Raw genomic sequence first — 24,634 nt, forward strand, 5'->3', positions numbered from 1 at the left:
TTTAAATTGTGGTAAAATATATATAACAATTTACCATTTTACCCACGTTTGAGTGTGCAGCTCAGTGGCATTAAGCACAGTTGTACTGTTGTGCAACCAACACCACCATCCCTCTGCAGAGCGTTTTCATCTTCCTCAAGCTGAAACCTTGTCCCCATTCTACACGAACTCCCCACCGGCCACTCCAGCCCCTGGAAACCGCCATTCTACTTTCTAGGAATGTGACGGCTCCAGGAACCTCGTATAAATAGAATCAGGCAATATTCTTCCTTTTGTGACTGGGTTATTTCCCTGCGCATGTCTGCACTGTTCACCCACGTTGCGGCAGGTGTTAGAATTTCCTTCCTTTTTAAAGCTGAATAATACTCCATTGTGTGGAGGGACCACATTTTGCTTATTAATCTGTGGATTAATAATCTGTGGACATTTGGGTTGTTTCCACGCTTTGGCTCTGAGAATAGGGTTGCTCTGAACATATGTGTACAGGTTTCTGCGTGGATGTATAAGCTTTTCTGTCTCTAGTGTCAGCCTGGAGTCACAGGGTCCTGTGGGGACTGTTTAATCGTGTGCCGCCAGGTACCTGTCCTGTGTCTGCAGCACAGAGCTCGTCCCACACAGTGGGCGTCCGCGTCACACTGCGCAGAGCTCCATCCAGGGGCCCTTACGACGGGAGGTGGAGGAGATAACAAATACCTGCCATCTCTGGATGAGATGCAGAATCTCTACATATTTTTATCCCATTTGACTATGGAAACGCGTTTCTTAGGTTTCTTTCTCTGATGCTTAGGTAAAAATAGACTGAGGAACTAAAAAGGGACTGACCGTATTTTCTCCAGAGCCAGGCACTTGCACACACCAATTAACTCTTCTCATTTCTCTCCCCTGCTGACAAGAATTAAATAGCAACCAGCAGCTGAGCAGAGCTTCACACCGACTGCGTGCTTGCTGGTGATTCACCAAGAATTCACAGCCAAGGTGCCAGTTGTTCTTCCGCCATAGAAATAAAACCTATTTTAGGCAAAACCGTAACCTCATGGGTGCTCCAGAAAGTGCAAGAGTCGATCGACAGAATCCATTTGATGCAGGTGTCCAGGTGCATTTGCTCCGCCGAGACCCCGCCCACTGCCCCGCCCGCCCTCAAACCCCGCCCACAGGCCCCGTTCAGTCTCCGCCCGCCCACCCGCGGCCCAGACCCCCGCCCACTGCCCCACCCGCCCCAAAGCCCCGCCCACAGGCCCCGTTCAGACTCCGCCCGCCCACTGCCCCACCCCTCCTCCGAGACCCCGCCCAGTACCCCGCCCGCTCTCAAACCCCGCCCCCCGCCCGCCCTCCTGACCCCCGCCCGCCCCCGCCCACCTGACCCACTAGAGCCCGGCACCGGCTCCTGCTCAGCTGGGAGCCTGCTTCGCTCTCGCTGTCTCTATTGCGCTCTCTCTCCCTCTCAGATAAATAAATACAGTCCTAAAAAAAACAATAACCCTAAAGTGAACAGTCAGGTTATAACTCACCCCAGGTCAGGAAATGCAACATGTCCAGGTGCCTCCCCAGTGCGACAGCATCCCTACTACGTGGCCAACCACTGCCCCGGGGTGACCTCCCCCAGAAGCAGGTGCAAGGCCCTTACCCGGGCATGACCCGGGGAGCCCCACAGGGCGGGGAGGTGACGGGAGTGCACCCCCCCGGGGGGACCCCTCACGGTCCCAGGAGCTGGAGAAGCTCAGGCTGGCCGCGGGGTCAAGGCACCAACGGCATCTGGCTCCGCCACCACCTCTGCAAACTGTGTCCACCGCTTCCCATCCACGGTCCCAGCCTAATCCGCCCTGTGCCGCCTTTGGAGCCGGGCTTCTGGTGGACAACGTGGTCACCCAGGGGGCAGTCACCCCGGGGGCGGTCACCTGGGGGGCAGCCCGGGCCAGAGAGGCCGCAGACCGCTTGGCAGGTGACAGGTGCGCAGTACGCGGGCCACACAGGGGGGTCTGCGAACCCCGAGGCCAAGCCCACCAGGAGCCAACCCCGACGACAGCTCGACCTCGAGTTTCTGGCTCAGAACTGGACGAAACTAACTGTTGTTAACGCGGTGCAGGGCACTGTTAAACGGCAGCGCTGGAAACCGGGTAGGACCGCTGGCTAGCTTCACTTTATCTTACCACCCAGATGTGAATTTCTAAATTACAGAGTTGTGGCTTTATAAAAAATGGAATCTGTGTCTGTTATTTCATGTTTTTCCTTTTTGGTAAAGGGCATGTGCAGCTGCCGAATACAACTGCAGGTTTTGTAGGTTATTGCTGGGTTGTATTCCGTTGATGAACAAACTGAATTTTATTCATCCCTTCTTCAGTTAATGAGATCAACATGAACGTGCCTAGAGATCTAGCAGGGTAAGCCATGCCCACCTACGTCACGGTTCCCATGGCTCACGGCGTGACCCGGTCTCCTGCTCGGGGATTTGCACACCTGCCAAGTGTTGGCCGAGCTGCATTCTCACATGGAGGCTCGATGGGAAGAATCTGCTTCCCAGGACACTGTTGGCTTCAGAATTTGTTCCCTTCTGGCTGTCAGCCCGGGACCCCCAGCCTTTTACCAGCTGCTGACTGGACCCACGTTCACGTCCCAGAAGCTAGGTGCCTGCTCCACATTTCAGACCCTGCCTTTTCCTTCTGCAAGGACACCAGGAAAATCTCTTGCTCGGGTCTGCTAATACAGAGTCACATAATATAACGTGATCACAAGAGTGACATCCCACGACCTTGGCCACATTCCCCTGGTCAGAAGCACGTCACAGGCTCTGTCTGCACTCAGGGGAGGGGAGTAAACAGGTCATGACTCCCGAGGGTCCTTGTAGATGTGTTCACCCCAGGCGATTTATGTTTTGTGCTATTATGTCATTCTACTCTAAACATCCTTTTGGTGCACATATCCAGGAATTTCTTTCTTTTTTCAAAAAAAGATTTTAGTTATTTATTCATGAGAGAGGCAGAGACACAGGCAGAGGGAGAAGCAGGCTCCCTGCGGGGAGCCCGACTTGGGACTCGATCCCCGGGACCCCAGGGTCACACCCTAAGCTGAAGGCAGATACTCTACTGCTGAACTACCCAGGCACCCCATATCCAGGAATTTCTATTGGGTTTATCCTGAGACACCCAGGCATCCCCGTAGAAGGTTTTTACATTTTAGGGATTAAAAAAGAGATTCTAATTCTTTGTGAGTTATATGTATTGAAAGTACCCTTTCCTACTTTGTGGTTTGTGTTTTCATTCTCTTATCTTTTGGTGAGAAGAAAGTCTCCATTCTAATGACTTTGATGTAGTTTATGGCTAAGGCTTTGTGTCTTGCTTAAGACATCCTTCTCTTAGTTTTTTTTTTTTTTCCTGAAAGAGTTATAGTTTTGTCTTTCATTTTAGGAAGAGGCACCAAACATCGTTATGCAGGTTGTGCACTGCCCAGCTCACAGGGTGAGGCTATATCCATATTTAAAAATGTTTTTCCATACAGCCCCGGTGGCACAGTGGTTTGGCGCTGCCTGCAGCCCAGGGTGTGATCCTGGAGACCCAGGATTGAGTCCCGCGTCGGGCTTCCTGCATGGAGCCTGCTTCTGTCTCTGCCTCTCTCTTGCTCTCTCTGAATAAATAAATAAATCTTTAAAAAAATGTTTTTCCTTCTCTGTGTTAAACCTTCCATCATTATGAAATGACCACCTTTGTCACTAATAATGCATTTTCCCAGTCCAGCGAGTTGCACCCCTGCAGGGAGTTTATATCATGGTCCGTGAAGCTGACACCCCTGGAACTGTGTGATGTGGAGGTGTGCTTGCCTTAAAATCTATGCATCTGATATCAATGTAGTTATATTTATAACTTTCGCTTACCTAGTATGGTACTTCATCTGACTTTTCTTGTTTTTAATAAGTTTATTATCATTATTTTTAGTAATCTCTACAACCAATGGGGGGCTTGAACTTATGATCCTGAGATCAAGAGTCAGATGCTCCTCCAACTGAACCAGCCAGGTGCCCAATCTTTTCTTATTTTTATGCTTTACTTTTGACTCTTCTTAAATTTTTAAAAAAGATTTTATTTATTTATTCATGAGAGACACACAGAGAGAAAGGCAGAGAGAGAAGCAAGCTCCATGCAGGGAGCCCAATGTGGGACTCAATCCTGGGTCTCCAGGATCATGCCCTGGGCTGAAGGCAACGCTAAACCGCTGAGCCACCTGGGCTGCCCATTTACTTTTCACTCTTTCACAGAACATATAACCAGTTGTGTTTTGCTTTTTTCAAGTGTCATATTTTTAGTTTCTCAACTGGGTTATTTTGTTCACTTATACTTAATGTAATTATCAATATATTTGGCTTAAATCTACCCTCTTGGGGCACCTGGGTGTCTCAGTCAGTTAAGTGTCTGCCTTCAGCTCAGGTCATGACCTCAGGGTCCTGAGATCAAGACCCACATCGGGCTCCCTGCTCAGCTTGTCCCTTCCTCACTGCTTGTGCTCTCTCTCTCTCTCTGTCTCAAATAAATAAATAAAATCTTTAAAAAATTAAGTCAATTGCTTTTCAAATTCTCTTTTTATCGTACATGGCTCACTGCTATTTTGTATGATCTATTTAATTAGAGTTTCTCATTTATGTACCACTCTCTTTGTTCTTTGCTCCTTCTTGTGCTACAGCTTTACAACCTGTGATTACTTTTCTTTTTTATTTAATTTTTTATTTATGATAGTCACAGAGAGAGAGAGAGAGAGAGAGAGAGAGAGAGAGAGGCAGAGACATAGGCAGAGGGAGAAGCAGGCTCCATGCACCGGGAGCCCAACGTGGGAATCGATCCCGGGTCTCCAGGATCGTGCCCTGGGCCAAAGGCAGGCGCTAAACCGCTGCGCCACCCAGGGTTCCCTGATTACTTTTCTTTTGGCTGAAAAGCATCTTTTTTTTTTTTTTTTAACTTTCCTTTGGCAGCGTCTGCTGGTAGAAAATTGCACCACTAGAAATAAAAGCAAATGGCCTTCAGTCTGAGTAATGTCTTAAAGTTTCAAGTGTTAAGCCCTACAGACTGTATGAACTTGTGCAATTATGCTCCTCTGGTTTCCATGCAGGCTTCCCGTGCCCTGGGTGGCTGGCGTGAGGTTCTGGCCCTCTCCCTTCCCAGCACCTGCATCCCTCCCTGCCCAGGACGGTCCCTCCATCTGCTTGGCTCCCTACCGCATCTCTGCCCTTCCTACCCTCGGCTCTGTGGCCTCTTCCCTCCGTGTAGCTGTGGAGAGTCTGTTCTGCCAGTCTTGAGGTCATTTTCTAGGTTGTTTACACTGATCTGGGTGTCCTACTGCACCATCTTCCTGAAGAATGTCTTTATTTCATTTTCACTCTTGAAAAGGTATTTCTCTGGGGCAGTCATATTCCTTCGGTGACAATCATTCCACTACCTTTGGCCTCCAGTATTAACGTCAGGAAACTTACGTTAGATCTTTTCAAGCAATCTGACTTTCCTTGCTGGTACATTAGGGATTTCCTGTGCCTTTGGTGGCTTGCAATTTCACTGTTATTGCCTACATATAAAATTTTAGTCTATGTAGCTTAAGATTTGGGGGGAACTTGCATCTGAGAGTTGGTGTATTTTGTCAGTTCTAGAACATTCTGTCATTTTCTGTTAAAGTATAGCCTCTTCCTTTCCCCTTTTCTGGAACTGCAGCTAGATATCTACTGTTTTCCATGTTTCCTAGCTTGCCTGCAATTTCCCTCTTTGTCTCCTTGTGCCACATTCTTAATTACTTCTTAAAAAAAAAAAAGATTTTATTTATTCATTTGAGATAGAGGGCACGAACAAGGGGCAGAGGGAGAGGGAGAAGCAGACCCCGCGCTGAGCTGGGAGCCCCACGAGGGCTCGACCCCAGGACCCTGGGATAATGACCTGAGCTGAAGGCAGACGCTTCACCAATTCAGCCAGCCAGGCGCCCCTCTTCGTGACTTCCGACATCTTCCGATTTGCTAATCCTCTCATCCAAGCTGTTAAATCCGCCCAGTAGGCTCTACATTTTAATTTTAATGTAGGTGATGTAATTACTTAATTAATTAGTGTTTTTTATTTGTAAAACCTCTTTTGGTTCTTTATAGAATCTGCTTAGTTAACCTTTCTTTTTTTTTAAATTTATTTATGATAGTCAGAGAGAGAGAGAGAGAGAGGGAGAGAGGCAGAGACACAGGCAGAGGGAGAAGCAGGCTCCATGCACCGGGAGCCCAACGTGGGATTCGATCCCAGGTCTCCAGGATCGCGCCCTGGGCCAAAGGCAGGCGCCAAACCGCTGCGCCACCCAGGGATCCCTTAGTTAATCTTTCATAGTGAGCTGTGAAAAATAATCAAGGCAACTCTCACCAAAATGGAGTCAGGCGACCAGCAGGGGCCTCTGGGTACCCAGCACCGTTACCACTTACAGACCCACGGGGAGAAAGACTCCTCGCAGGTGGTACTACTTTAGCAACCAGGTGCAGGACGCAAGGTTAGCCTGCTGCCCTGGCAACAGCCCAGCCAATAGGAGACAGCCGTGGCTCAGCCAATAGGAGGCGGCCACAGCCCAGCCAATGGGAGATGGTCGCAGCCCAGCCAATGGGAGACAGCCGGTCCCCACTCTCCGAGAATTGTTTTAAGACGGGCGCGAACTCTGAATGCACAAGTTACATATACTATTGTTCGTGTACATCAACTGAATTGATCCACATCAATTGAATTGAGCTGATCAACGCACAACCCTCCCCCTGAAATGCTTAGCGTGCCCGTCTGCAGCGGAAGGGGGTGCGCAGCTGACAGCCCCGTGACCCTGGCGAACCCGCGGGTCCTGCTGTCCGCGCGGCCTGCACGAGGCTCTCCGCGATGTGGATCGTCGGGCTCTCCGGGCGCCTCCGGGCGTGGACCGGCCGCCCTCCCCGTGCTCCGGTCCTGCCTCGGGCCCTGGGCTGGTCCTCCGCTCTCCCAGAATATCCCATCTTCCCGGTCCCTGCCCTGCCATCCCCTCCGTGGGACGACCCCATGCCGGGAGCAAAGGGCTCAAGTCACCGGTTTAGTCGCGAGACGGAAGCCAGTTGAGAATCACGTGCATAAAAACCAAAGCAAACCTCCCTTAAGATGCGGCAGAGGCCAGAAGGGGGCGCTCTGTCACCCGGGCCCAGGGTGCGACAGCCAGGACCCAGCCCGGCACCTGCGGCGCCTCACCCAATCCCGGGGCATCCTGACAGCTCGGTCCTGCCTCTCAGCGCCTCACCCAATCCCGGGGCGTCCTGGCGGCTCGGGCCCGCCCCTCAGCTCCTCACCCAATCCCGGGGCATCCTGACAGCTCGGTCCTGCCTCTCAGCGCCTCACCCAATCCCGGGGCGTCCTGGCGGCTCGGGCCCGCCCCTCAGCTCCTCACCCAATCCCGGGGCATCCTGACAGCTCGGGCCCGCCCCTCAGCTCCTCACCCAATCCCGGGGCATCCTGACAGCTCGGTCCTGCCTCTCAGCTCCTCACCCAATCCCGGGGCATCCTGACAGCTCGGTCCCGCCTCTCGGCGCTCCACCCAATCCCGGGGCGTCCTGGCGGCCCCTCAGCATCTCAGCCAATTCTAGGGCGTCCTGGCGGCCCAGCCCCGCCCGTCAACGTCTCACCCAGTCTCAGGGTGTTTTGGCGGGTCGGTCTCGCCTCTCAGCGCTTTACCCAATCCCAAGGCGACCTGGAGACCCGGGCCTCTTAATCCTCGGCACCTCGCCCAATCCCAGGGTGCTCTGGCGGGTCGGTCCCGCCTCTCAGCGTCTCAGCCAATCCCAGGGCGTCCTGGCTCGGTCCCGCCTCTCAGCTCCTCACCCAATCACTGTGCGCCCCCGCTGGCGGCGTCTCCCGGGCCCGGCGGTCGGCGGCCGCGCCCCGCGCACCATGGAGGCTCTGCTGAGGCGCGAGCTGGGCTGCGACTTCGTCAGGGCGACGGGTCACTCGGGGGGCGGGTGCATCAGCCAGGGCCAGAGTTACGACACGGACAGGGGACGCGTGTTTGTGAAAGTGAACTCCAAGGCAGAGGTCAGGGCGGCCGTGGGCGGGGCGGGGGGTGTCCGGGGTCGGGGATCCGGGGTCGGGATCTGGGGTCAAGGTCAGGGCCCGGGGTCCAGGGGTCAGGGGCCCGGGGTCGCGGCGGTGGTGTGGCTGGGGTGGGGGTGAAGCCGCCGCCATCCTCGTGCCGGGACCCCGTGCGCAGTCCTGCCCAGGAGGCCTGCGGGGTCAGTGGGCTGCGGGGGGCCGTGCCCCAGGCCGCCCTCCCTCAGGCAGCGTCCTCGCCCTTGTCCCGCCTGTCGTCCCCCCGACGGTCCCCCAACCTGCTCAGCACCCCCCTTGTTCCCGGTCACATGGCAGCGCCCTGGTCTGACTCCCACCCCCACGGGGTCGGGGGCCTTGGGGAGACCGGCCTTGGGCAACCCCCGCAGTGCTGGCGCTGCTGCTGCTGCTCAGCCTCTTGCATTCATTTCCTTTTGTCAGCAGAATCCATGGTCTTTTTCTGTTTTACTGGGATTTGATCTTTGAGTCACTCCCCACGCGGGGCTGGAGCACAGGACCCCAAGGCCAGCGCCCATCCCCCACCCCCACCCTTGGCGCCCCTCAGAGCCTGTCCCTGGCAGAAAATGTTGCCCACGTGGGGGCCTCGACCACCCAGTGTGGCCCTCTGGCCCTGCCCTCCCCTGCCCTCCCCTCCCCAAGCTGCTTGCATCTCCTGCCCCCACGGAGCAGTGGTTTCTGAGGGAGGCTCCACCTGTGCTGGGCTCCCAAGTGTCCCCCCCCCCGCCCCCCCCCCGCCGTCCCGGGAGCTACCCCTGACTCTCCTTCCCCGACCCTACTCTGGGACGAGGTGTGGCCGCGCAGCTGTCTTCCCCCTGTCCCCTGACCGAAGTGTCCTCAGGGCGCAGCCCTTATCTCAGCAGGCCCGCGGTGTCAACTGCGGCTCAGTTGCTCGTGAGGCAGCCCATGAGGTCGGTGCTGTCACCCCTTGTGCCGGCGCGGGGCCTGAGTGACTTGCCGCGGGCCCTGGAGTCCGTCCTGATAGTGGGCCGGCGGCCGGCGGGGCAGCTGGACATTGCAGGGGAGGGGGCAGCGGGTCCAGGAAGCTGGGCTGCGGCCCCTGCGCTCGGCCGAGGTCCGCGGGGACCCGGGTGCAGCCCGCGGCCTGTGCCGATTCTGCTCACGTCCCTGTAGTGTTTTGAGTGAAAAACAAAAAGCAAAAAACCTCCTTTAGAGGGAGCAGGTGCTTGGGGAGGGGGGGGAGACTTGAGAAGTTGGAATGAATTTCGTTGAAATTTCAAGCACAAGGAGGAAGGACCTGACTTGGCAAGGGTGGGGTCGGGGCTGCAGGCAGGGGTGCCCCCCCACGAGCAAGGGCGGGGCTGCAGGCAAGGGGCCTCTGTGCCCGCAGGCGTGTGCACACCGGGGCACACCAAGGCAGCTGTTGCAGTGACCCGGTGGGGGCCATCGCACAGGTTGCAAGCTCGGGGTGTGTTCCAGGCTGGTACTTGCCCTGGGGAAGGGTCCTGCGGGGTGGGCACGGCGACAAGGGGAAGGCTTGGCTCTGCAGCCTGGGGGAGCCAGGACTGGGGAGAGGACGGGGTGGGCCGCTGGGCTGCTCTCCCCTGCGAGGGAGGAGTGGCGGTGGTGGGCACCAGACGTTGGGTGGCACGTTCGAGGCCTTGGACTGCCCCCGAGAGCGCAGGGCAGGGTCCCGGACAGAGAGAGTGCCACCCTCTGGCTCCCACCCTGCTGGGAAGCGGGCACAGCGGCCTGCGCCGGCAGGGCGGCCTTGGTTTGATGTCGCCGCGCTTGAGAAGACGCCGCAGACCGTTTCTGGGAGTGACCTTGCTCCCCTGGCTTTCCCCTCCGTTGTTTTTCGGAAAGGCCAGAAGAATGTTTGAAGGTGAGATGGCAAGTCTGACCGCCATCCTGAGGACGGACACGGTCCGGGTGCCCAAGCCCATCAAGGTCCTTGATGCCCCGGGCGGCGGCAGCGCGCTGGTGATGGAGCACGTGGACATGCGGGCTCTGGACAGGTCTGTGCCCCCCTGGGTTGGCTTTGCTCTTCCTCTGGGTGGTCCCTTCACCCTGAACGCCTGCACTGGGGGTGTTGTTTCAAGGAGCTTGTGGCCCCACGTGTCGTGGGTGCTGCGGGCCGAGGGACACGTGCTCAGCAGCCCAGGGCAGACGCGGTCCCCGAGGTCTGCCGGCAGAGGCCGGGACGGAGCATCAGAGCCCCGGGGCCCGTGTCCCCCCCGCCCGCTGATGCCCACTCTGTGTCCCTGGACCTGCCGCACGAGCCCGAGAGCAAGCGGAAGGTGTGAGCACGGTCACGTCCACGCGCCTAGCAACGCTGTTTGCTTCACAGCCATGCCGCCAGGCTGGGAACCCAGCTCGCCGACCTACATCTGGAGAACAAGAGGCTTGGGGAGACGCTCCGGAAGGAGGCCAGCACCGTGGGTACGTGGCCGTGTGGGCATGAGGCTGGGTCTGCGCTGGGGACCCCGGGCTGGGGCTCCGCACGGTGGGGGACACCCCATGCAGTGACGCAGCGTTAGGAAGGCGAGTGTTTCCGAGACTCGACCCCCGACCCCCGTGCTGTTGTGGCCCCTGTACCCCTCCTTCCCCGGAGTTGCCTGGCTGCCCCCACGGCTCCTTCTCCCTGAGAATGGCCCATGCGGGACTGGGCCTCAGCCTCGGGCCTTAGCCTGCCGTTGGTGTCCACAGAACCTTCCAGGCTCTTCCTCTTGGACGTTTGCTAACCCGTGTGCGGCCCCAGGGCCAGTGTGTGGGCAGGACAGCTGACCCGCCAGGGACAGATGGCTGCGGATCCGCTGCCCCGTCTGGCCTCACGTGGTGCAGGCCTCAGCACGTGCTCGGGTGCGGGGGAGCCACAGGGGATGCAGAGGAGGCTCCGTACCTCTGGGCGCAGACGTGGGTGAAGGGCGCAGCAGGCACAGGCCTGGAGCCCGCTGAGTCCGGGGCCGCCTGGGCAGCGTGGGCGCCAGTTGTCTCTCTTTGTTGCTTTTGCCCCCAAGGGAAAGGAGGCGGGCAGGTGGACCGGGCCTTTGTGGACAAGTTCGGGTTTGACGTGGTGACATGCTGTGGATACCTCCCCCAGGTGAGCGGCACCAGCGCCTGCCTCCCTCCTGCCGCCTGCCAGGTGGGCCGCTGGGGCCCGGACAAGCCCGGCCTCTACAGAACTTAGCTCAGGTCTTTGCCCCCTTCGTCTATCCTAATTTCTGAGAGTCTGACACGAGGCCTGCCCACGTCACCCGTGGGTGAGCTCAGAGACGCGGGACCAGATCAGGATGCAGGTTCTCCAGGTGGGGGGGTGCGAGGGGCTTGCACATTCCAGTGGTAGGATTTTGTGGCTGGCTGCCCGCGAGCGTCCCCCCGCTCTTCCCAGTACCCAGCACATGCTGAGCGGGGGGCTAGGTGGCTTCACGAGGGGCTCCCTGGGTGAGCTGGGAGCCTCCTGGGGTCCGCGGGGGGACGCCAGCAGGTTGGCAGTGAGAAGGTGCGCGGTGAGGGCTGGGCTCCCCGGGGGCCCTCGGCCGGTCCTGCTCCCTCCCCCCCTGCCTGCAGCTCGGCGCATGCCTGCAGACACCTGGCTGGCAGGTGGGCCCTCCTGCCGGTCAGTGTCTCCAGCGTCTCCTCGGAGCGTCTCCTCCCACGACTCCTCATGCTGGCACTTAGGAGGGCAGTCCTGGGGGGCTGCAGGAGGCTGGGGCCGTGCTCCACCTGAGCGTGGGCTGCCCAGAGCACCTGGAGCTCCTCCGACTGGCCTCTGTGCTCTGCCCCGGGAGAGTCCCACTCCTGGGATGGGGTCTGGGTCCCAGCCTGGCCCAAGACATCCCGCCTGCTGGCCGCACACCCCCGCGGCCCAGCCCTGCAGCGGTGCCCCTCTGCTCTGAGCATGCTCCTTCGGCCCTGGCATTGCCCTCTGTCCACGCAGGTGAATGACTGGCAGGACGACTGGGTGACCTTCTATGCCCGGCAGCGCATTCAGCCCCAGATGGACATGGTGGAGAAGGGGTCTGGGGACAGGGAGGCCCGGGAACTCTGGTCTGCTCTGCAGGTGAGGGGAGGCCTGAGGCAGGGCCTGGGGGCGGGTCTGCACAGGAGGAGGCCTGGGCCAGCCGTGGGGGCTCGCGCGCCCTGCAGGAAAGCATCCTTGTCCCTCCCACACGTGTCGCTCACTTTGTTGAGGGTGCCTGTCCTCCCTGCAGCTGAAGATCCCTGACCTGTTTCGTGACCTGGACATCGTCCCGGCCCTGCTCCACGGGGACCTCTGGGCCGGAAACGTCGCGGAGGACTCCTCCGGGCCTGTCATCTTCGACCCGGCTTCCTTCTACGGCCATGCGGAGTACGAGCTGGCGATAGCCGGCATGTTCGGAGGCTTCGGCCGCTCCTTCTACTCTGCCTACCACGGCGCCATCCCCAAGGCCCCGGGCTTCGAGGCTCGCCTGCAGCTCTATCAGCTCTTCCACTACTTGAACCACTGGAATCACTTTGGATCGGGGTACAGAGGGTCGTCCCTGAACATCATGAGGAACCTTGTCAGATGAGCTCCCGGGCCCGGAGGTGCAGGTGCACCAGGTCCGCGCCTCCCGCCCCCGGCTCCCCCTGGCTCCCCCAGTCTCCCCCGATTCTTCACACTGACTTCCCAGCCCTGTAAGTACCAGGAGGAGAGGCTCCGTCCTCCCGAGGCCGCACGTTTCGTTAGACTCATAGCTGGATCGAGCCTCACTGGAAGTGCAGTGCCTGGAGGGACCAGGGCGTGTGGGTCCCATCGAAGCAGCTGCCCAAGGCTGAGGGGGACAAGGCCCGCTAGCCAGGTGCTGCTGGGCACTCGCACCTCAGCTCCTCCCGTCTCATCTCCAGGAGCGACTCCGATGTCCGGGGTTAGACGTGGTGTAGACATGAATCCAGAACTGAGAGTGGCTCAGAACGACCAATTTCAACCGAGCACATTCCCTTTCCTTCTGTGCCGCAGGCCGACGGGTCTGGACGTTGATTCTGGGAGTGACCAAACTGCTAGTCTTGGGTAAATTTAGGAGCCGCTGAATCCCCCGTTAGCACCCGTCCCGATGCTGTTGTAAAGCTTGCGAGTTACTTACTCCCTTGCATAAAAAATGCTGAACCAGTGGCCCTCCCTTTGTCCTCGTCCTGGCAGCGATGGGCGGTGTTCCTCAATGGCAATGATGCTGAGAAAGTCTTTTGCATAAAAATTTGAATAAACTTTGAGTGATTTGAGTGATGCACAAGACTGTGTATTTCCTTCGTTTGCGTCGTAATTCAACCTTTATCTTTCCTGTTTGCAAAACCTTTGTGACCATAAACATATACGGTCTCGTTTCTTTTTTCTTTTTTTAAAAAAATTTTATTTATTCATGAGAGGCACACAGAGAGGCAGAGACACAGGCAGAGGGAGAAGCAGGCTCCATGCAGGTAGCCCGATGCAGGATTCAATCCCTGGACCCCGGGGTCACACCCTGGGCCGAAGGCAGACACTCCACTGCCGGGTCCCCCAGGCCCCACGACTGTTTCTTTTTCTTTCTTTTTTTTTTTTTTTTTCCCACGACTGTTTCTTAAGAGCAGTTTTTTTTCTTGAGTGTTCAGTAAGAGAAGAGCACAGACCCCGGGTCAGGATGGGGCAGCCTGAGGCCTGTGAGCGTGGCCAGGAGAGCCGTCCTGGGAGGCAGGGTGTGTGTGCAGGGCGCACACACAGGACGCCCCATCGCGCAGATGCTGTGTCTCCTGGCTGTGGGGCTGCTGCGGGACTTGTCAGCTTTTGAAACTTGGCAGTTTGTCCCCGTCGCTCATTCTAAAGTATCTACGTATCTACGTATGTACCCAATTTTGTACGTGTACAAAATTTATGCGTGTACGTATTCTTATATAAAGAGTTGTCAGCATTGTGTGACCTGCAGGCCGGCACGCCCAGGAGCCCGCCCAGGGAGAGGGGGACTCAGCCCAGGGGCCGCTTGGAGGTACCCGAGTCACATCTCCCAGTTGAGCTTGAGACCACACCCAGACTCAGATGCAAAGTCACAGTGGTCTCTTCGGCGGCTCGCACCTTCACGCCGAGGACTGGGGAGCTGGGAGGCCTAGAAGGGGACCCCAAGGGCCTGGGTTTCGGGACCAGTAAGACGGTGTGCCACCTGCCACGTTCAGACCCCGCTGGGCCAGCCCGTGCCCGGGGCCCAGAACGAGGCTCAACAAGGGCAGGGTCTCCCGCAGGCCGCCCGGGGGCTCAGGGTGCCTAATCTGGCCGCTCTGGACCCACCTTGGAGCACATATTTGTAATTCTGAAGGAGGGAACAGAGAAAGCAGGAAGGAATTCCTAGAGAGCTGAAGACAAGTTCCCCGGTAGAAGGACCAAGTTCCCTCCTGAACCAGCTCCCCCACCTGCCGGGGTGGCAGGAAAGTCGCCGCAGCCCCCTGCCCAGGGAATTGTCGGGCACCCATGGCACAGGAGACCCTACAAGCCTCCCGAGAGAGGACAGTTTCCACACAAAGAGGAAGAGTCAAAAAAAAAAAAAAAAAAAAGAGGAAGAGTCAGCGCAGCTTCAAACGTCTCAATGCCAAATGACCTGGGAAGTCACGGAGCAGGACCTTCTCGTTTGTGAGAGAACAGGACCTCATTTCCACCCCGGGAGGCTGACCCCCCCCCCCCCCCCCCCCCCCCCCCCCGCCCCCAGCGTCAACAGAGCAGCGACCTCCACCGGCCTGCAAGAGCCAGAGCCTACCTTCAGGGGTCCCTCCTCTGGGCTTCACCAGGCTGGGGGGGGGTCTAGGAGGAGGAAGGCACGGAGGGGCGGATGGCCTCTCCACAGATGCCAGTCTCTCCTGTCCCACCTGCCCTGCTGCCGTGAGCTTGTATGAGCGTGTGCACAGGTGTGTGCGTGTCTGCACGCCTGTATGCACATGGGCTTGTGTGCTCTAAGATTCTATTTATCTGACACAGAGAGAGAGAGAGAGAGAGGGGAGGGGCAGAGGGAGAAGCAGGCTCCCTTCTGAGCAGGGAGCCCGATGGGGGCTTGGTCCCAGGCCCGGGGATCATGCCCTGAGCCAAGGCAGGCGCTCACCGACTGAGCCCAGGGGCGCCCTGGCAGGTGTGGCTTGAAGTTCCCTTTGGGGGCAGCAGGTCTCTTATCTGGGGGGCCCATTCTGGGCGCGGTTGGCCACGTGCTCTCAGAAGCGCCCGGCAGCCCGTTATCTCTGGAGGCCACCGAGTGGCCTGAGGAACAAGCCCAACAGCAGCCGCGGGGGTCCCCGGGCCGAGCCAGGGCTTCCAGCCTTGTGCGACCCTGTGGGACCCAGCTAGGCCGCGACCGAGGCCGGCGGGCTCCACCCCGGACTGTGCGCGGAGTCCCACTGGGCCCTGGGCCGGGGTCCAGCAAGGCTGTGGGCGCCCTGACCCTGCGGGCATCCGCGGAGGCGCCGCCCGACTCTGTCCCCCAATGGAAAGCCTCGGCCCGCCCCGCCCCTGTCGCCGTCCCTGTCCCCGCCCCTGTCCCCGCCCTCCAGCTGGTGCGGGCGGTGGTGGCGGCGCGGGAGGCGGACCGCGGCATCAGGACCCATCAGTGGGGGGACAGCCTGCGGGCCGCGCCTCCCTGCGGACCAGGCCTGGACCTCGGCCCGGACAGCGCCCCCGTGCACCCCCCGGCCTGGACAGCGCCACCCCCGACCCCGCGGCCCGGCGAGCCCCCATGGAGCACCTGCTGCGCGCCGAGCTGCGCACCGCGACCCTGCGGCCCTTCGGGAGCCCCGGGGCGGGCTGCATCAGCGAGGGGCGCGCCTACGACACGGACGCGGGCCCGGTGTTCGTCAAGGTCAACCGCAGGACGCAGGTGCGGCCCCCGCCCCCAGGCCCCTCCACGGGAGCCGCAGGCCCGAGGCTGCAGGGGCGGTGACAGCGCGGGGCGGGCGGGGACGGGCCTGAGCGTTCCGCTGCGAGGGGCCTCCTGTTCCCCGCGCGAGGGTCCGTGTCCGCGCGAAGAGGTGGGAGGGGCCGGGACTCCGTGGCCGCCGCGCTGCTGCGGGACTCGGCCAGGCCTGGGCTGCGACCTGGTCTCTCTGCCCCGTGGGGCCCGCAACTGAGCTGTGCGTGGAGGACACGGAGGCTCCACGGATGCGGCGATCCCAGGACACGGCCTGGGGGCCCCAGGGAGTCGCCTCCTTCCCCCAGCACCTGCCGCCGGGCGCAGGGAATTGTCCAGAACCTCAGGTCAGAGCCAGAACCCCTCAACGTGAGCCGCACCCCTGGCAGGCAGTGGGTCGGCTCGTGCAGGCCCTGGAACCCTCCCCTGAGCCCCCCCTGGGCCCCCACCTGCCCTCGAGGCCCCTGGCGCTGGCTCAGGCCGTCTGCAGCCCGCGTGTCAGGCACCCGCCTGCCCCGGAGCATGGGGAGGTTGTGGGGTTTAGGGCTGGCCCCCACTGACGCTAACCACCCCGGCCTCACAACTGCACGGTGGGTTGGCAGTCCAGAGGACCCCTTGCCTCGTTTTCTCCTTGGTGCTTTGGGTTAAAGCACGGGGTTCCTTGCCCGCGGGGAAGCAGATGCTTCTGCCTCGTGAGGGTAGTTCCACGGCTGGAGGAGCTCGCAAGGCTACGTGCAGGCTCGCTCGGAACCCACTGACCTGTACCTGGGCCGGGGGGGCCACCTGGGTCAAATCGGGGTATCTGCGGGAAGTGTTTTAGAAATAGGACGGCTCCTGGGTCCCGGTGGGGGCTGTGGTCTTCTTTCTGGGTGGGGTGTGTGCCGCCCCCCCCCCCCCCCCCCCCCGGGCCCTGCTGACTGCTGATCTCTGTGGACAGGCCCTGGACCCCAGCCAGGCCCTGCTGACCTCCCCCTGCTTTCCCTTGGCCCAGATGTGTGTCCTGGTCACTTTGGCATGCCCCCTTGTCGCCCCTGCCACCCCAGCTCCCCCTGCCACCCTCCAGCCCCCCCAGCCCCCCTGCTGGCCTCCAGCTGCCCCCAGCCCCCCCAGCCCCCCTGCTGCCCCTCAGGCCCCCACCACCTGCTGCCCCCTCCTGCTGCCCCCAGCCCCCCCTGCTACCCTCCTGTTGCCCCCTGCCTCCCCCTACCACCCCCTGCCTCCCTGTGCTGCGGCTCTTTCACTATCATTGCTTGAGGCGGTGAGGTGGGCAGGTAACCAGACGCAGGGGTCCAGCGCAGACCCTCCACTAACCCACATTCTGAGCACTGCACAGTACTTCCTGGCACCCCTGGCACTCCCACAGCCCCAGAGCACCACCCAGAACTCCTGCAGCACCCTAAGATACCTCCAGGACCCCCACAGCCCCCCGAGGAACTTCACAACCTCTATGGCACCCCATGGGCACCCCTGGGATCTCCACAGCACCCCCTGGCACCCTGCAGTACCTCCATTGTACCCCCAGCACCCTCCCGGAATTATGGCACTTCTAGCGCCCCAACATACCCCCAGCACCCCCAGAAGCTCCCCTACACCGGCGCTTCCTCACCTCTCAGAGCAAGCACCCCAAGTCCCAGGCACAGCCCCATCCTGGCCGCCCCTTCCTGTCTGAAAGCAGCCACTTTGCACCCCAGCCTCTGAGGAGCCAGTGGCCTACTCTCCAGCTAGTTCTTGGGACCTGAAGGTCCTGGGTGCTCCTGGGCAATCCCGGGTGGTGGCTCCTGTCCTGGAGCTCACGGCTTACTCTGGATGCAGGCCCGGCAGATGTTTGAGGGAGAGCTGGCCAGCCTGGAGGCTCTCCGGGCCACCGGCCTGGTGCGGGTGCCTCAGCCAGTCAAGGTGATTGACCTGCCCGGAGGGGGGGCCGCCTTTGTGATGGAGCATCTGAAGATGAGGAGCTTGAGCAGGTGAGTGTGCCCCAGTGTGTATGGGGGGGAGGGAATGGGGGGGAGGGGGAGAGGAGGGGGCAGAAAGGAGGAGGGGGGGAGGGAGAGAATGAGGGAGGGAGGGGGAGAGGAGGGGGCAGAGAGGAGGAGGGGATGGGGGAGGGAGGGAATAAGGGAGGGAGGGGGAGAGGAGGGGGCAGAGAGGAGGAGGGGAGGGGGGAGAAAGGGGGAGAGAGAGGGAGGGTGTGAGGAGGGAGGAGGAGGGAGGGGAGGGAGGAGGAGGGAGGGGAGGGAGGGGGGAGGCCCAGAGAGGAGGGAGCAGGCTGTCTCTGGTTGCCTGGGACCCTGCTTCCCCGCGGTTCTGGGTTAGTTTGGCTCCCAGGACTCCGCGGCATGGAGGAAGCATGTTAGGCCCTGCGGCCTCGGCCTCATGCTTTGCGGGAGCGAACTGGCCCATGCAAGGGCGAACTGGCCCAGTGAGGTCCCCCTAGGGGGTAGCTGCAGTCTTTAGGATTTTTTCTAACTGTTAAAGATATATATATATATATATATATATATTCAAGGCCTTAAAAGGTGGAAACCACGGATTGACGTGCAGCGGCCACCTGTGGTTCCCTCACCAAAGGCCACGCTGACCTCTTGGTGCCTGAAGATCATCACAGTTTTTTTTAATATGTGATTTACATTTGCGGTTACAGAACTTTGGGGCTGGTTCGTTCTTTCTTTCTTTCTTTCTTTCTTTTCTTTCTTTCTTCCTTTTTTTTTTTTTTTTAAGATTTTTATTTCTTTATTCCTGAGAGACACAGAGAGAGGCAGAGACCCAGGCCTAGGAAGAAGCAGGCTCCCTGCGGGGAGCCCCATGCAGGACTCGATCCGGGACCCCAGGGTCACGCCTTGAGCTCCCCGGGGGAGGGGGGGCTGCTTTTTCTTCCCGTGACGTTTTAAGCCTGTGCCCCTCCATTCCCGGCGCCTCCCGAGGCTTCCGCTGAGACCACCAGCCTGTCGCCGCTTGGTGATTCTGTTTTTCAGAAAGGGTCGTGGTCTGCAGTTCACTTTTCACTTTTTCAAGGAACGGAGAGTAGTTTTTAAGGGATTCAGAGCACCTGCTGCGGCGGAGCGTTGGTGCGGGGCGCTGTGGTTTCCCGCATGAAGGGCCGTCCTCTTCCCCAGTCAGGCGTCCAGGCTCGGAGAGCAGATGGCAGAGCTGCACCTCCACAACCAGAGGCTGAAGGACAGGTGCCGGGAGGAGGAGAGCACGCTGGGTACGTGCCCCGGCCCCCCAGCGCTGGGCAGCCCGATACCTGGGGTTCCTGCCGCCCGTGGGCTGCCCTCCCGGAGGCGGCGTCCATGCCGGCTGTCCTCCTCGTCGGGTGGGGAGGGCCAGCTCACGCCCTGCTTATGCTCAGCCCTGTCCGTGCCCGAGTCCACAGGAGCACGCCCGAGTGCTCGGGTGCTTGGGTACTCAGGTGCTCAGGTCCCCAGGTGCCTGGGTGCTCAGGTGCTCAGGTCCCCGGGTGCCCGGGTGCCTGGGTGCTCGGGTGCTCAGGTGCTCGGCCAGGCACCATGTTTACAGCAAGACAGCAGCCCTCTCCGTCCACAGGCCGCAGGGCTGAGGGGGCCACGTACGTGAGCAGGTTTGGCTTCCACACGGTGACCTGCTGTGGCTTCATCCCTCAGGTGAGTGCCAGGCGCCCATGTCCTCCCCGGGGCCCCAGAGCGGGTCACCTCGCCCCTTGGAGGACCCCTGCGCCCCAGGAAGGCGCTTGCAGCTGTGACACGGGGACGGGGGCAGGCGCAGGGGGTCGCTGAGCTGAGCCCGGGCTGCGGGGCGTGTGGAAGGGCAACCAGGCAGAGGGAACAGCAGGTGCAGCGCCCGGTGATGACTGCCGGGGCTCCAGGCGGGTGGAGGGGGCAGGGGCAAGTCCTGGTCACCCGCCCCGGGGCTTTGTAATCCTGTGGCACAAACCCCATTACTTCGGAGTGTACAGGGGCGCCTGCCTGGCTCAGTGGCTTAAACACCTGCCTCCTGGTCGTGAGTGAGGTCTCGATCGCAGGGTCATGCGTCCAAGCACAGAATCGGGCTCCCCGCTGGGCATGGAGCCTCCTTACAAACCCCCAGTGTCTGCCTCATGGTTCTCTGTACCTCTGTGCTGTGCAGCCGTCAGCACTGCCTCGTCGCGGGCCATTGTCATCACCTCCAAGAGAAATCCCCTATCAGTTCGCTGGCGGCCCTCATTCCCTGGCCCGCGGGCGCCTAACCACTCACCGTGGGCAGAGGGCGAGTGTCCCCCGTGGACAGCACCGGTGAGGGCCTGATGAAGCCCCAGCCAGGCTTAGGGCCCAGCCACGGGGCAGCCCTCCCGTCCGGGGTCCCTCGATGCTACCTGCACAGTGGGCTCCTGGCCCATTAGGACCGGCAATGCCTGTGGAAGCTGCCCCCCAGGCTGCGCCGCCCGGAGCCGGGGCTCGGCTGAATGCGGCCCCGAGAGGTTGGGTTTAAGCGCTGCGGGCTTTCCAAGGACTCGGTGGGCCTCGGAACGGGACTCCCCAAGAACAGGGAAGTGAAATCGTACACGGAGCCCCACTGTGTGACGTCGGTGAGAGTGGGGATGGACCATTAGGGACACAGGCAGCCCCTCTGCCCCTTTAGACTCCACGATCAGGGAACCCATTCAACTCAGCGGCAACTGGCCGGGAAGGGGAGAGGGGCCCGGCAGGCAGGATGCTCAGTCTACCCCGAGCTGGGACAGATGGTCCCGGGTGGGGTGCCCTGCACCAGCCCAGAGCTGCGGGAGGGTCTGCTCCCCGGGTGGGATGAGTGGGGTGACCTGAGTGGTGGCAGCAGCTTCTCGGACGCCTCGTGCACCAAGCCCCCTGGGACCACTGGCTCGGTTGCCCGGCTGGTGCGTTTTGTACGCAGCCACTCCCCGGGCACGTGCCTAAGTGCTTGATCCCACACCCGGCTGCCGCCTTAGCGACCTGAGGAGGCTGGTGATGTCATGTGAGTCCTCTTACAGATGAGGGACGGGTGTGCCGAGAGCCCAGCGGTGCCCTGAGGCCCTGGGCCCGTGAGCGGAGGGCCAAGAGGGGACCCACGCCTGCTTCAGAGCGTGGGCCCGAAGCCCCAAGGCCTTGGGCCTCTGTCACGGCGAAGGCGGAGTCCCGCCAGTGGTGCGCTCAGGTGGCCGGCCTCTGGCAGCTCAGGGTAAAGCCCTGTCTCTTCATGGGGGGGGATCACCGTCCCTTTGTCCAGGAGGGGAGACTGGGCCAGCCAGTGCTAGCGTACAGCTCTCCATACTCCATCTGTGCCTTTCACGACGTGGTCGCCCAGAAGGAGACAGAGCCTTGGGCCCTGGGAGCCTGTGAGGGCAGATGGGGAAGGAGGGCGGCCACCCGCGTGCCTCAGGCTGTTTGGGGACAGGGCCTCCCGCCAGCACCAAGAGGGTGACCCCGGGCTGAGCGGCCACAGCACCTGGCACAGGCGCGTCCACGCTGAGAGCACCGGCTGGGGACATGTGTCTGCAGGTCAGCACGACGATGCAGGCTCTCTGGAGAGTCCCTCCCCTGGGGGGCTTCCCAAAGTAACCCTTTGTATGACGTAAACTTTGCATCTTTTTTTTTTTTAAAAACCTCTATTAAGGTTTAATTGACATAAAAAAAACTGCACATCGAAAGTGTACAATTTGGTAAGTTTTGACACATGTAGGTACTCGTGAACCAGTCACCGTGGTTGGGACGAGTATATCCATCGCCCCCAAGGGTCCTCCTGCCCTTCATTGCCCCTGGCAACCACCGTCAGTACAGATAATTTGTATTTCATAGCATTTAACGTAAATGGCATCACACGATACGTGCCTTTCTCTGGGTTTTTCCACCCAGCTTCATCACTTCATGATACTCGTGTATGTTGTTGCGTGTGCGCAAAGTCTGTTCCTTTGTAGGATGAGCCACAGTCTGTCATTCACCTGCTGACGGGCACCTGACTATTTCCAGGTTTTGCTTTCACAAATAAAGCTGCTCTGAATCTTTGTGTACAAGGACGTGTACACAAGTGCTTTCACTTGTCTTGAGTAAATACCTAGGAGGGAAACGGCCAGGTCACATAGTAGGTTTGTATTTAACTTAAAAAAAAAAAAAGAGATGTATTTATTTATTTGTTTATTTATTTATTTATTTTTAAGAATTTTATTTATTTATTCGTGAGAGACACACAGAAAGAGGCAGAGACGCAGGCAGAGGGAGAAGCAAGCTCCCTGTGGGGAGCCCGATGGGGGACTCGATCCCAGGGCCCCAGGGTCACACCCCGAGCCGAAGGCAGACACTCAACTGCTGAGCCCCTCGGGTGTCTCTATTAGAGTGAGAGAGAGCGGATGGGGGCAGGGGCACAGAATCTCAAGCTGACTCCCCGCTGAGCACGGAACCCAACGTGGGACTCAATCCCGTGACCCTGAGATATGACCTGAGCCGAAACCAAGGGTCGGATGCTCCACCAACTGAGCCACCCAGGCACCCCTAACTTCTAAGAAACCGCAGAAATGTTTCCCCAGGCTTTCGTCCGTCTGGCATCCCCCGCAGCAGTGGAGGAGGGCGCGGGTAGCTTAGAGTTCCTGCGTCCGGGTGGGTGAGCGGTGGTCGGTATCCCAGCGGGGCCCCGTTTCCGCTGCTGGCCAGTGATGGGCCCGTGTGCTGAGGATCAGTGGCGCAGATATTTAGGATCATTCCACCCTATTCATCAGCCGGCCCACCTTCCTCTGAGACGACTGTGTCTGTGATACTCTGGCCCCTGAAATCTGCTGCCAGCGCAGCCACTGCAGCTTCCTTCTGGCAGGTGTTGGCAGGCGCGGCTTCTCCGTCCCCGTGGCCTGCTTCTGCCTTCCGATGCGCGCAGCTTGGACTCGAGGCTTTTCACTGGGGTCCTTGGCCCCTTTGCACGTAACGTGCTTATGGACGTGACTGGGGCCGAATCTGTCATCCTGCTGTTTGTTTTCTGTCCTGTTGTCTCCCTTTGTCCTGCCCGTCGGCCCTCTTCTGGGCTGTCTTTAACGGCTTCAGCCTCGTCCCTCCATTGTCCAGGTGAACGAGTGGCAGGATGACTGGCCCACCTTCTTTGCTCGGCACCTTCTCCAAGCGCAGCTGGACCTCATTGAAAAGGACTATGCTGATCGAGAGGCCCGAGAACTCTGGTCACAGCTACAGGTGGGTGCAGAGGTCACTCCCTGGGACGGGGGCTGTCCTTTTAGGAGCCCACCACACCTGGGCGGGGGCCTCCGGTACACGGAGCCCCCCGAGCAGAGCTGGTCAAGTGTGGACACAGAAGTGCCTGGCTATTAGCCGACGGGGAACCTGGGAAGGGGATGGTGTCTGGGGACGTACTTGGCCCCGGTGCCATCTCACCGGCTAGGTCACCAAGTACTCGACCTCAAGCACGGCTCTCGTGACACGTGCGTTCTTGGCTCATCAATGGTGGCATTTACTAGTGCTTCCTCACCCTCTCTTGCCCTGTTCCTTTTTCTTTTCCAAGGCATGAACGTCTGATGTGGGCAGCAGATGCCCCAGAGTGACAAGTCTGGAACTAGAACTCTCAAAATGTTAAAAACAGAACTTGTGTGTCCATCCAGGGTGATCCTGCAGAAGAAACTTTATTTAACTCACTGATGAAGTAGCCAGGAGTATATGGAAGAGGCGCAGGGATGTATGTGCTGAAAAATAACAGAATAGTGGAGATTTGCCAAGTTACTTAAAAAAAAAAAGCCCTTCCACTCATGTTATTTGGTTCCTATTCTACGGGACCACCTCCACTGAGGTCTCTACTGTGTGGAGGTCATTAGTGCCGCGGGGCGTGCAGACCTAAATTGGTGATAGTAAGACAGTGTTGCCTCCTCCTGGACCCCAGGATCCTCCTCTCTGGGCTTCACAGACCAGGCTGTAGTTGGACCCTGAACAAATGCGAGGTCATCGTTGCCTTATTTCCAAGTATCGGATGGGGCGGCGGTGGGTCAGAGTCCCCATGGTAACTCCGTGTGCAATAATTATTTTTTCTTTTAGGTGAAGATTCCGGATCTGTTTTGTGGCCTAGAGATCGTCCCTGCCCTGCTTCATGGGGATCTCTGGTCTGGGAACGTCGCCGAGGACGACGTGGGACCCATTATTTACGACCCAGCTTCCTTCTACGGACATTCTGAGTTTGAACTGGCCATTGCGTTGATGTTTGGGGGGTTCCCCAGATCCTTCTTCACTGCCTACCACCGCAAGATCCCCAAGGCTCCGGGGTTCGACAAGCGGCTGCTGCTGTACCAGCTCTTTAACTACCTGAACCACTGGAACCACTTCGGGCAGGGGTACAGGAGCCCCTCCCTGGGCACCATGAGGAAGCTTCTCAAGTAGCAGCTGCCCTGCATCCGCCGCCTCCCTGCTTCACGAACACGCCGGGCGAGCAGCGCCAGAGATTAATAAAGTCGGGGGGCTCCTGGACCCAATGGCCGTCAGCTGCCTGTGTCTCCATGCTCCGTGCAGTTGGGCCCGGGGCACCCGACAGGTTCCAGCAGGCTCATTATGTATTGTGGTCTAGGGGGGATCTGGATGTTTTCAGGATAATTGGCATTGAGATCACACAGATCTGGGATTTGCGTGGATGGAGGTGGGAATCACACCTGTTCCCTGGACTCAGGCAGAGGTGGGGACGGGGAGGTGGGTCTCCCCTGTCCCGCGGCATCTCCAGGGAGTGGGGCTCGGAGTCCACCCCTGCCCAGGTGGGACACACGGAAGGAAAGGTCTTGGGGCCGCAGCCACCGCC

The 24,634-nt window shown here is 59.6% G+C and overlaps 2 protein-coding genes across 4 annotated transcripts; both read left to right on the forward strand.

Moving 5' to 3' along the window:
• The first annotated feature begins 7,833 nt into the window (after positions 1–7,833).
• Positions 7,834–13,279, forward strand: FN3KRP (fructosamine 3 kinase related protein). 2 transcript variants are annotated; one of them, XM_077854745.1, is made up of 6 exons: positions 7,834–8,036; positions 9,894–10,045; positions 10,378–10,469; positions 11,048–11,130; positions 11,968–12,090; positions 12,242–13,279. In XM_077854745.1, the coding sequence occupies exons 1-6, from the start codon at positions 7,896–7,898 to the stop codon at positions 12,578–12,580; spliced, it is 930 nt and encodes a 309-aa protein (XP_077710871.1). In that variant the 5' UTR covers positions 7,834–7,895; the 3' UTR covers positions 12,581–13,279. The 2 variants fall into 2 exon arrangements, with proteins under 2 accessions (XP_077710871.1, XP_077710872.1); XM_077854746.1 differs by having other exon boundaries at positions 7,896–8,036; positions 9,899–10,045.
• Positions 13,280–15,530: 2,251 nt separating this feature from the next.
• Positions 15,531–24,312, forward strand: FN3K (fructosamine 3 kinase). 2 transcript variants are annotated; one of them, XM_077854743.1, is made up of 6 exons: positions 15,531–15,868; positions 17,711–17,862; positions 19,012–19,103; positions 19,442–19,518; positions 22,915–23,037; positions 23,887–24,312. In XM_077854743.1, exons 1-6 carry the CDS (start codon positions 15,728–15,730, stop codon positions 24,223–24,225), a joined length of 924 nt encoding a protein of 307 aa, XP_077710869.1. In that variant the 5' UTR covers positions 15,531–15,727; the 3' UTR covers positions 24,226–24,312. The 2 variants fall into 2 exon arrangements, with proteins under 2 accessions (XP_077710869.1, XP_077710870.1); XM_077854744.1 differs by lacking the exon at positions 15,531–15,868 and adding an exon at positions 16,032–16,245.
• The last annotated feature ends 322 nt before the right edge of the window (positions 24,313–24,634 follow it).

This window comes from Canis aureus, chromosome 16 (assembly GCF_053574225.1).
Source record: "Canis aureus isolate CA01 chromosome 16, VMU_Caureus_v.1.0, whole genome shotgun sequence".
NCBI classification, from domain to species: Eukaryota; Metazoa; Chordata; class Mammalia; order Carnivora; family Canidae; genus Canis; species Canis aureus.